The sequence below is a fragment of the Ornithorhynchus anatinus genome, chromosome 20, assembly GCF_004115215.2.
Source record: "Ornithorhynchus anatinus isolate Pmale09 chromosome 20, mOrnAna1.pri.v4, whole genome shotgun sequence".
In the NCBI taxonomy this organism is placed as follows: domain Eukaryota; kingdom Metazoa; phylum Chordata; class Mammalia; order Monotremata; family Ornithorhynchidae; genus Ornithorhynchus; species Ornithorhynchus anatinus.
In genome coordinates, this window is record NC_041747.1 from 8181110 (window position 1) to 8193550 (window position 12441).

At 43.9% G+C, this 12441-nt stretch overlaps 1 protein-coding gene across 2 annotated transcripts; it reads right to left on the bottom strand.

Annotated features, from left to right (window-relative positions):
* Positions 1-5009: 5009 nt before the first annotated feature.
* On the bottom strand, positions 5010-12343 carry KCNRG (potassium channel regulator). 2 transcript variants are annotated; one of them, XM_007668591.3, is made up of 3 exons: positions 9922-12343; positions 6654-6737; positions 6213-6305 (listed from the first exon to the last, which is right to left on the bottom strand). In XM_007668591.3, exons 1-2 carry the CDS (start codon positions 10500-10502, stop codon positions 6674-6676), a joined length of 645 nt encoding a protein of 214 aa, XP_007666781.1. In that variant the 5' UTR covers positions 10503-12343; the 3' UTR covers positions 6213-6305; positions 6654-6673. The 2 variants fall into 2 exon arrangements, with proteins under 2 accessions (XP_001513719.1, XP_007666781.1); XM_001513669.4 differs by lacking the exon at positions 6654-6737 and having other exon boundaries at positions 5010-6305.
* Positions 12344-12441: the final 98 nt, after the last annotated feature.

A 12441-nucleotide genomic window follows, 5' to 3' on the forward strand; every position in this document is an offset into this window, starting at 1 on the left:
GCCCGGGCTTGGGAGTCCAGGAGGTCATGGGTTCAAATCCCATCTCCGCCACTTGTCAGCTGTGTGACTTTGGGTGAGTCACTTCACTTCTCTGTGCCTCAGTTACCTCATCTGTAAAATGGGGATTAAGACTGTGAGCCCCAGGTGGGACAACCTGATCACCTTGTATCCTCCCCAGTGCTTAGAACAGTGCTTTGTACATAGGAAGCACTTAACAAATGCCATTATTATTATTATTATTATTACATTTCCCTGGAGTGAAAATGTTAATTCAGGAATGAGAAGGCAGTACTGCCCCCATGTCATTTAGAGAAGCAGCGTGACTCAGTGAAGAGAACCCGGGCCTGGGAGTCAGAGGTCATGGGTTCAAATCCTGGCTCTGCCACTTGTCAGCTGTGTGAATGTCACTTCACTTCTCTGTGCTTCAGTGACCGCATCTGTAAAATGGGGATGAAGACTGTGAGCCTCATGTGGGAGAACCTGATGACCCTGTATCTCCCCCAGCGCTTAGAACAGTGCTCTGCATGTAATAAGCGCTTAACAAATACCAACGTGATTATTATTATTATTATTTAACACATGGCTCAGACCTTGGGAGGTTTGAGGAACCAGGGTGTCTCAGTCCGACGCTGCCCTAATGTTGGTCTTTGTTAAGCACTTACTATGTGCAGAGCACTGTTCTAAGCGCTGGGGAGATACAGGGTCATCAGTTTCTCCCACGTGAGGCTCACAGTTAATCCCCATTTTACAGATGAGGTAACTGAGGCACCGAGAAGTGATGTGACTTGCCCACAGTCACACAGCTGAGAAGTGGCAGGGTCGGGATTCGAACCCATGACCCCTGACTCCCAAGTCCGGGCTCTTTCCACTGAGCCACTGCTTCTCTATAGTCCCTTGTGTTTGCAGGGAATTGATTCAGCTTCGACGAGCTCTTAGAGTGGCGGCCAGTGAGCTCATCCGTCCCTGGGCAGGCCTTGGTGAGCCAGGATTGGATTTTTGCCCCTGCCAGTCTGGATTGGATTTCCTTGGTTCTGCTGTGGCTTCCCACCAACAGCAGGGGGCCCAGCAGCTCCAGGGAAGCGGCCGGCAACAACTCCTTCCAGCTCCTCTATCTTAAGCGAGCCGCTTTATTTAGCTCATCTAAGGACTCCCGGACTGTTGTCTCCCTACTGCAGATTTCAGATTTTGATGCATATGGGACTTCCTTCTCTGGGAGCCCTTACCTTTGGACTCTTCTCTTCACTGAGCATTTTTGCCGATCGAAAATAAGAACCTTCTATATCCAAAAAAAACTGTTACGTTGTCTTGTTTTGATACTTCCAGTTAAGAGAATACGCCACTTAAACTTGACTTTCTCTAAGTCCCTACGTATATTTGAAGAAATAATTGAAAAATAAAACTTGAAATATTTAAATTCATTACTTTAATTATGGGTAGAAGAAAAAAGTTTGCCACCATCCTTCTATTTTCTCTCTGTTTCCATCAGCCTGCAACTTACACTCAGTCCCCTGACTCTTACTCCTGCCCCTTCCCAGCACTGGCTTTTCCCTCCCCCTGAGCTGGGATGTTCCAAATTCTGGGACAGGGACTCTGATTCACATTTTGCTTTAGTACAGTGCTTGACGCTTGGCTCATAGTAAGCATTTGACAAATACCACAATTATTTACTAAATCACTTGGTTCAGAGGCAGTCGCCTTTGGAAATTAGCCTTTTAGAAATCAATGGAACACTATTAATCGATGGTATTTAATGAGCACTTCTCTTCGAGTTCTTAGTAAGCGCCTGGGAGAGTACGACAGAGTTACGAAGAAAACGGTTGAGGTTGGGTAAGAAAGTGCAGTTCTTTGGTAAGTTAAAAGACCTTGAAATGAGACAAAATAAAAGGCTGTTCATTCATATAAGTGCCTATGAAAGGGCTAGTGAGGTTCCGGGAGAGTAGAAAAGAGGGTGAGGTATACAGTAGAGTGTTTCTAAACGAGCGAGGTTAAACATCTTTGCAAGCAGCACCACAGACCACGTTCTATATTGGCCCATTTTATGTAGTGTATGAGAAGTATTATGGCTTTTTCAAATAATCTGAACACTGTGTTTGCCAGACTTTGTTGTAAACAAACAAAAACTTCACCTTGGCAGTGCTGAAACACTCTGAGCTCTAGTGGACCCTTGTTTCTTTTCAGTAAGGTTCCACAGTGTATGGCTGGGGACAGTCACTAGTGCTTTGACTTTGATTTTCTGTTGATTCAATTCAATCTCATTTGCAAGGTTTTTCCAGTTCCCATCACATACAGTCAAGATGTAGTCATCTTTTGGGTGGGGTTCTGCCTGTGCTGTAAACCTCCTCAACCATTCTCTAGGTCCTAAAGAGGATTTTTACCAGCCAATAATGTAAATGAGTTCATTTGGAATAGAATCTGAAGACTCTATTACTTCCAAAATGAAGATAGGAGTGATCTTTTTTGGTTTGCGAACAGGAGGAGCTTTGTGGCTTAATGGAAAGAGCATGGGCCTGGGACTCAGAGGACCTGAGTTTTAATTCTGGATACCCCCCACTTGTCTGCTGTGTGAGCTTGGGCAAGTCACTTGTCTTCTCTGTGCCTCAATTATCTTATCTGTAGAATGGGGATTAAGACTTTGAGCCCTGTGTTGGATACTGTCCAACCGTATTATCCTCTATCTCCCTCAGTTTTTACTACACTGCCTAGCACGTAGTGTTTAACAAATACCATTTTTATGGTATTTAGGTGCTTATTTTGTGCCATTTAAAACAAAACAAAAAATCTGAAGACTGGCCCTGTGGCAATGCCTGTATTTTTAGCAGGTGTGCTGTCTCCTGATCCTGGTATAACTTGCCCTGCGGATGCTCAATAAACACTTGTTGGTAGACTAACTGACCCAGCTAAGAACTCTAGCGGTGGCTTGAAAATACTCACCTTCCATCTTGTTAACTGAAGACTGATCTTTGACAGTTATGGAATGACAGGATGTTGGAAGTAGCCACAAGGCAGAGTTTTCAAGAGTTGCAGCAGCAAGGTCATGAGGGATTTTCAATTTAAGAGAGAGAGCTAGGGAGGTACAGGCCAGGATTCAGTAGGTAGTGGATATAAAACAAAGCCCCTAGGCTTTTGAGATTCCTTGATGGGGAAATAATGCTGGGGAGGGGGTAGGAGAAGGGGGTGCTGTAGAAGAAACCAGAAGGTTCCATTCTATTTATATATTTCTATCTCTAGTTATTTTTTCAGCTGTTTTATCCCGATGTATTTGTATGGCTTCCAGCTTTACCTTTGTTTTTCCTCTGCCTTTCACGATCTCAAAATAAATGGAAGGTTCCCTGAGGGTAGGGAACATGTAGTAGCATAATTTACTGAGCACCTATTCGGTGAGGTCCATTAATTAGATGCTTGGGAAGTATGGAATAACAAAGTGAAACATTCGCTGCCCACAAGCGTACACTCTCAACAGGAGAGACATGCATTAAAATACTTACAAGGGTCTTGCTACTCTTGTATTCTCCCAAGTACGGTGTTCTGTCCAATTCGTATTTATTGCACACTTACTGTGTGCAAAGCACTGTACTAAGCACTTATAATGAAACCCATCTCTTAATGCCAGATTTTGCCTAGATTTCCTCTGGAAGTCCTAGGCTAACAACACTTAAGTTTTAGGTGCCAAAGGCCCTTTTCTGTTCAACAGTTACTTTTTTCTTTGGTACCATACCTGTTGACTCACCTACTAACCCACCGAGTTTCTAAAGGCTTTCACTCCAATCCACAGGTCTAATGACATTTTCTAGATCCCACTAACTGAAGAGGCATGTGGAGGGAGATAGCAGTCTCATTAAAAGTCAAGACCTATTCTTCCATCTCCACCCATACCGAAGGGTTCTGTGGGACCAATAGCAGGCCTCCCAGTTCTCGGCCTATTTTTTGGACAAGGCCAGAGAAAAAAAGTTGACTGGTTCAAGTTTCAGAAGCTTGAAAATACCTCAGCAGCATCTCTCCACCCTCTCTCATTGTGTTTAAATCCTTTATTCCCTAGGGGCTTGTGCACTACTAGGCTTGCTCTGACTGGGACAGCTTTATAGCGTGTGGTGGGAACCAGGGACCATATGTGGCAGGGGTTCTCAGTGCTACTCTTATTTTTTCTGGGAGGTCCCTTGTGATGTACATTTTTTAATGTGGCCATTTCCATTGTTTATTATTGAAAATCAATACAAATAAAGTTTATAAAGCAGAGCAAAAGTTTGGCGGATGCAACTGCACCAAACAAATGAGAACCATTAGGAGTAGGAGGTTATGAGAGAGTCTGTAATGTATGGTTCCCAGGCTGCTTTCCAGTGATCATTTCACTCTTCCCCCGTTGCGGCCCTCTGACGTCAGATCAGTTTGGACGAGAGCCCAAAGCGGCACTGGTTTCACCATGACCTGGGAACAATTTGTAATTCACAAGTGGTAATTGCATCCAAAAACTGAATTCTATACCACAGCCTTGCTTGGCTTTCAACAAATCTTTACTAGGGCAGATACCTTCCAGGCTTATAAGAAACACAGGCTGCTTAGCCCTGGGGAAAGCAAGGCTGGGGGTGAGGGGGAAAGAGAGAAAGAGAACAACTATAAGCAGTTTCTCTAAACCCCTTGTTTTATGGAAAGGAAATGGATGAGGAGGTGTGATGCATTAAATGTCACCACAGCTTTGCTCAAGTCCAAATGAAGGGTATTCAACAAGCAAACATGAACTAATCCGGTCTGCTTAAAGGCAAAGCTGAGTTTGTGAAAGAAGGCTGAGGTCCCTCCGAAAAATTTGAAACATTTTTCCTAAAGCAGGCAAGGATCTGGGACTTAATTTGCCTCCACTTACCTACTACTTCTGCCTCAGTCTCACTTGCCAAAAAAGTAATTCATTGGTCTTACATTGGTGGTGGTCTTTCACTAACCACTTCCCTTCTATGCCATTCACAGGGAGCCTGTAGAGTGTACTAACAGAGATCCGTGCTTCAAAGGACACTTTAAAAATCAATCAATCAGTGGTATTTATTGAGCATTTACTATGTGCAGAGCACCATACTAAGCATTTGGAAGCATACAATGCAAGTCATACTTTAATGCATATGTGGACAGGCTAAAAATACATCAATAGAAAAGCAAAAGGTTGAATGTTTCCTGACTAAAGTGTGTTTGGCCACTTTTCAGTTTTGGGTCTTTCTCCCTTTAATATAAAAATCTAATGTTTAGTAGTCTGAGCAAATTACTTCTCAGGATGATGATATGATACACCAGTCACCAAAAGGGAGCCACCAAAAGGTAAAAGGGGTGAGCAGAGAATGAAAACTAATAGAAGTAATGATAATAAAAACCCCTGGTACAGAGTGGCCGTGACAGTGAGAGGTGGTCAGGACTGGGACTGGGAAAACATGTGGGAAGAATGAAATGAGCATTTTCCAATGTTCTGGAGGGGTGGAGATGGGGGAAGTGACAGAGAGTTTTTCCATTTTCAAGATATTCCCATTTCACTGAATTCTGCTCAGGATCTGGTGAGAGGATTGTCAGGACAGAATCTTGCTCTCACGAGGCAGTCAATAGCATTTATTGAGTGCCTATTATGTAGAGCCCAGTAAGAGGTTGGAAAAAACAAAGCAGTTAGTTCTATATACATGATCCCTGACCTCAAGGGGCCCCCAGCGGGACTAGATGATGCGTTTCTTTTCATGGCTGGGGACAAGAGAAGCAGAGAAGTTGGAAAATTGCCAGAGTAAGGTCATAGGGCCAATGAGTCCCCCACCTTGGGATCTGTCAGATCTGATTGTCGAATGTTAAAAGAGCTGCAAACTATTTGGAAGAAAAGTATCATAAGAAACATAGCCAGTGCTTATCAGCCACACCAGCAGAGGTGATCCTTGCCTGGGCTGGTTGGAATCCACTAGGAATTCGCCATGTCCTGAGGGTTCGCCAACATCCAGGGTTAATGCCTCCTCCCAGGACTTCTTGCTCCCTCACACACACAACATGCCACACCAAACCGTTGTGATTTTTAAGGCTTTTAAGCAATTGTCCTTGCCCTCAATCATTTCCTTTTCTGAGATTGCACTGGTGTAGCTGCTGGATAATTTTCTGGCTTCTGGGCTTCACTGAGCGTCACAGCTTCTGGCCTGTTTATCCTCTCAAAGCTGTAGCACTCAACGTTTTCTTCCGAGGACACGGTTCTGGTACTGATCAGGTGAAAGCCTTCCTTCAATAAAGTGTCAACCAACAGTCCTAGGACGTTGGTCCCATTGATCAGTTTCCGGTCATCAGGGTTTATAGAAACATACCTAAGGCAGAAGACATCATTAGTGGCTTTTAAAGTCCCTGTATCTCAGCAAAAAATCCCATTTTAATAGTGAGAAAGTTCATTTTATTCCTTTACTCTCAAGTGGTTCATAACATTGTAGTTATGTTATTGGCACTTTCAGACTCAATTCCCTATGAATAAAAAGTTGTGACTGTTTACTGACAATCTTTACTTAGGATGCCTCTAGCCACAATGAAAGCACCTAAATTTACATCCAGTTTCAGCTCCTTTATGACCCTGGCTTCAGAACACTGGTGTTGGAGGGGGTACACGAGAGCCTTAAGGAAATGGAGAAACTGTTTTTAAAATTGTAAGATAGAAAAGTTACCTGATTGTCAATCAGTGTCATCAGGGAGGATTGACATGTCTAACTTCCAATGAAGTAAAAGTCTGCTGTCCTATCTTGAAACCTCTAATAATATAAAAACACTAATATTATTCATCTATAGTTGATAGAGCACACGTTTTTAGGTGATTTTGTTACAAATGGGATATCTGCCCTTGTTTTAAGAATCAACCTCCCTTTTCTAACACTATTCCAATGAAACAATTGGTTCCAACCTAGGTTTTGACTTAAGCCTCCATTTTTCAGGAACCAATCATGTTGTAATTCTGAGGATCACCAGAACTTAACCCAAGCAATGGACTGTGATAATTGATTCAAGATAGCCTACAAAACTAGTCCAAATGATTTAGGCAAATTGCCCCAACTCCATGAGAGGGATAGGAGTGATCCACTCCCACCACTCTTTGAGAGCTGTTTGCTCATAGCTGGTTCTGACAAAACCTGAGAGTTTCCATTCAGGGCTGGAAAGGTTTCTGGCTTGGCAGCTCCTTGAAACCCGCCCCCTTCCCTTCCCCACACTCAAAAATGGAAATTTGACACTAGTGTAGATGACATGACCCCGCTGCCTCGCTTTGGGTTGGCACACTTTCAGATAGTGTCCCTCTGCCCACTGAAACCCATTAAGTGAATCTTTTTGTCGTCATCCAGGGCAGGCCGGGGTGACCTTCATGGGGCAACTGGGCTTCCTTGGTCCGTCATGGCCATGTGAACTATTTGCAGTTGAAACAGGTTGAAGAGGTTTTAGAGGCATCCTAACCTCCTCTCTGCTCTCAGGGAGGAACTGAACAGGACAGTCAATGTGGGACAGCAGTTTTCACTACAGTAGTCTAAAGGTGATGGAACAAAGAAACTGTTCAAATCTCTGCTGAGTTAGGGAGTCCATTTCTATAAATGTCTCTTTTATTGTAAAATGCCAGACACAGCAACTTATTTTAACAGTAGGAAAAGCCCCTCCCTCCTAAAACACACATTTCACATTAAAACATTAGGACCCACATAACTGTTAATCAGGACATTATAATGGGGAAATCAATTCCACATATACAATACATAAGGTACATAACATAGGTAGTAATTACACAGCAGTACACTTGGGCAAGAAGTCATTAAGTCCACGGAACTTGATTTTCTGCAAGAGGCAAGTCCTGAGGAGCTGGAGGTAATGATCCCAGGGGACCACAAGGAAGGGACGGAATAGAGAGTCACTGATTGGTATGTGGAAAGCCAAAACATTTGTCAATACGTGGATTTTAAAAGATTTTCTCATCTTCCCATTGAGCCACAGTTAAAAGTCATTCTGCGAATCCTAAACTCAACAGGATGAACATTCTTGGAGACTACAGTCTGCAACGAGTTTTTCCATAACGTGTACTTTCACTACATGATTTGCATAAAATGCTAACGAAGGATTAGGGAATACTTCCCTGTGTCTATGGGTAGGACCCAATGGGGCAGTGTCAGAAAGACGGATGGGAGGTGGTCAAAGCACAAGTACTTCAGTATGAGTTTTACTGAATGTGAGGTTCTCCAAGAACACAACCCCCAGGTTAGTGGAGAACTATTCAGGTAATCACAAGAGGTGTCTATCTGACTTCTTCCTCTGCTTTAAATGAGCACAGAAATGAATAAATGGCACGAGGCAAAGGACTGGGAACCGGGCAAGATAAAAACATCTTTAACTGAACAAGATCTGAAAAAAAAAAATAAAAAAAGGGAGAACCTGGACACCAGTTGGTGTTCTAGAAAATCCATCCATTAAACTGACTGGCCAGAAACATGAGATTTTTATTTTTTAATAACTTCTGGTGCCAATAACTGAGAAAGAGGCTCAGAGAGTGGCATTTTCACAACAGATTTTTTAAATTAACAATCTTTGAACAGGAAAAAAATGGAACAGATAGGAACCATACGACTATAACTGAACCCATTTCAATTTCTTAATCTTACATGAGAAGCAGCGTGGCTCAGTGGAAAGAGCATGGGCTTTGGAGTCAGAGATCCTGGGTTCGAATCCCAGCTCTGCCACTTGTCAGCTGTGTGACTGTGGGCAAGTCACAACTTCTCTGTGCCTCAGTTACCTCATCTGTAAAATGGGGATTAAGACTGTGAGCCCCACGTGGGACAACCTGATTCCCTTGTGTCTACCCCAGTGCTTAGAACAGTGCTCTGCACATAGTAATCGCTTAACAAATACCAACATTATTATTACATTTATTTTTTCACTGATTTTCTCCCTCCTCCTCCTAGTGCACAAAAAAGAGCCTTTAGTTAATTCAGACTTTTCACCTGACTTCTGTTATGTGCCTGGGATTTTTCTGCTGCAATTTTCAATTTATATTTATCTTTATTTTTCAGAGAGCACCAAAAAAGTAGATTATCTCTACCCTTTGAAAAATGAATCTCCTATATCCCTCAATGCTATCAACCCCCTATTTTTGCTTAGTTTGATAAAAAGTTCAAACCCCTTTGCTGCCAACTAAAAATGCTCAGGCCAACATCTCCTAATTTTGGGGAGAAACGTAACCATTTTCCAGTTGGGAAGTCAGACAAGAGAGGGTCCAGGACTCACAAAGAATACTCTCAGGGGCCCACATTGTTAAACAGGCACTATTTTATTTGTCTGCCCATGTATGGAGGAGCAAGACTAGAACACCCTTTGGTAGCCACAGTGTCACAGAAATGATAATGAGGGTGACTTTAGGGCCTGGTAAAAGAAAGAGAGGGTAGGGAAAAAAATAATGTTTCTAAGACTGAAGTGAACAGTCAGTAGAGCAACTTCTCTCCTTCAATTGCTCCTTACCCTCTGGGAAGGAACAAAGTGCCAAGAAGGAAAGAGGATCTTACATCCAATTTCAGCACAAAACCCCATCTGTTCCCCAGCGGAAACTAAAGAGAAGTGATGAGAGACCAATAAAGTCAACGCATTAAATCTAAAAGAGAGCAAATAAATGGCAAGGGAGGAAAGAAGCATATCAAAGAAAGGATGGGTGGAAAGGGTGGAAGAATCTAGTCCATTTTTAGGCAGTAGACTACAGGAAGCTCTCAAGTGGGGCAGTTTTTTACTGGGACTAAACTATGGAAATCACATTTGTTGGAACAGCCACTGACTCACCCCAAGCACCATTTTAAGTGGCAGAAAGCTCCCAAGAAGAAGAGTGATTATTTCAGGCTTAAGAGACTATCAAATTGAGGAAAGCATCAGCAAATGGGGCCAGAGGAGAGATCCACTGGAGCTTGGGGGAGGGAATACCTGGCCTCAGCCTGCTCGCCCGTAGTGCTGTCGGTGCCACACCGGAAAATCAGGTCGTGGTAGGAGGGCCTCTGTGGAGGGAAAGGAAGCAAGGCTGTCTGAGCAGGGGACGAGTCACTGCTCCAGGTCTGGGCAGACGGCTGCTCCCAAAACTCCGTGATGCGTCCTGTGAGTTCCTCTACAGTGTGACTGCTGGAACCAAAGATCCGGAAAAAAGCTCTGGTGTCCTGGCACAGGAACCGCACCTCCAAGAGCTCCGGTCTCGGCTTCAGGAGGTGCTTTTGGCTCAGGAGACGAGCCAGGGGGTCGAGTCGGTAAAAATCGACCTCTCTTTGGAGCCTCAGATAATCTGAAAAATCTGCAGGCAGGGCAAGCAGGTGGGTTCTCAGAAAATCCAAGATGTAACTGAATAAAACTCCATCCCTGTCCACGAAGAACTGACCATTCACCAGCCTGAATTCTGGGTCACCGCCGTCTACCATGCGAGCCAGCCGGGATGCCGGGAACTGTTTTAGGGTCGACAGCCAGGTCATGAACTTCATCCCTCCTACGTTCAAAGTGATCGGCTGTTGACTGCTCATTCTGCTCCTCAGCTGCGAACCGGGAGCTACTGGCACTCCTGGGCTTCCAGCTCCAACTTATAGAGAGACCCTGGTCCGGTTGTGTATGTAGGAGCAGAGGTTAAAGAGCCAGAAAGGGTTGAACTCCCAGGCAACAGGAGTAAATAGTGCTTCCAGGAGCTATGTTTGCAGAACCTGTTGCTTGGGAACTGTAAGCACAAAAACTGAAAACAGCACTAGATAGGGACAGACGAGTAAAGTATTTTGAAAAGCCATTGAGAAGTTTTTAAATATGGTCTTTCAACCAGTTATCTGGCAGCTGAGGCTCCTCTCTTCCACCATAACCTGTGTTCACCCAAGATTGTCTTTCAAACATAATACAATTTGCTGTTAGCAGAAATGTCAGTCTCAATAACAGGTCAAGATTTTAAAAAAGGTTATCTACAACTAGAAAAGTTATTCTGCTATCTTCCAAGACAGATTAAACAGCTTTACAAGGAGCTATAGAAACCTAGCTTCTCACCCAGCCTCCAGGTTATCAGCTGACGAGGGACAGAAGGAGAGTCAGAAGCACATCTCAGTGACTCATAAAAATAGTTCACACCTTCAAAGAGATGCCTTCCAACCAATGATCAGGAGTACCTAAGGCACTCATTAGTTAGGACACAGCAGTGCTACTGTGCCCTGTTTCTCCAGACCCTCTTTTTGTGCTCTCCGTATCACTAACTCCTTCATTCACCCCCATCCCCACTCTGCCTCTCCTCCATGCTAATGAGAACAGGGCTGAAGGAATGCAGTCTTTTGGCTTTCTTGTCTGCTCCCAATTTCACAGTTAGTGAATTAGAGAAAGCCCCCTCCTGACCTGCTAGAAGGGGGAATTGGGCAGGTCGGAAAGGGTACCCAAAAGGGACCCTCTCTCACCAGTGGGTGCAGAACAGCAGCTTGCGGAGCAGGGGGAGCTAGAGGAGAGCCAACAAGGGTGGATTCTGGAAGAAGCAAAACTGCGGCCCAGTATTTGCCTGGTTGAACAGTACAGAAGGCTGAGGGGAAGTTCAGTAACTCAGTGGCCTGACTGATCCCCCAATACCTTCCTTTCCCTGTTCCCTCCTCCTCCTCGAATCTATTTTCAAAATAGGAAGTTTTCCTTTTCCACCTCCCGCCCTGTGCTGGGCCTGTTCTCACCTCAGATGGCTGCATTTCCATGGCCAGAGTTAAGGCAATAGCCCAGATTTGGCCAAGGGAACCAAGCCACAGAATGTAGCCGCTTAACTGTGGGCACTGTGGGAAAGAGCAAGTTAGAAAATCAGGTGTGTTTCTAAACACCATGTTCTAAAGACAAGAGAATACAAAAGGACAATTACTGTTAATTTCTACACAACTTGAGAAAAGAAAGGCAGATAGATTCCCCCCCCCGCCCCAAATGTAAACCTGTTAGACAGCCACTCCATTGTTTTAGCTAAAGACATAAGTCTCAACACAAATTCTGGAAATCCTGTCTGTTCTGATCTCCAAAATGTCCTTCCTGTTTTGGGGAACTATCACCCAACCCTAGATCAAAATTCAGCATTCAAAGAGGAGTTTTCACTGCTTGACATGAAACAGTTCATCTTTTACTAAAGTTAGATTGGTCTGATTTAAACCTCCCCTTCCCTTGCATTTGTGTTAGAGAAAACCCTTTTCTCATTGGAATTTCAAAAATACCACTTGGAAAAGAAAATGGGAGTTGAGAATGTCAAATTCTCCAGGTCCCCTATTAAGTTCAAGTTAAACAAAATGTGTAGCATGTGGATTCCGACCGAGACGCTACTCTCGAAATGTCCCCTCCCACCCCCACCCCCCCGGAATTTATTCCAATTAAATTCATTGGAATTCATTCCACTTTCTTTAGCAAGTGGTCCAAAGTCCATTATTCGCGGACCACAAGACAGTTTGGTCAGTCAATGAGAGAGGACAGCCACAA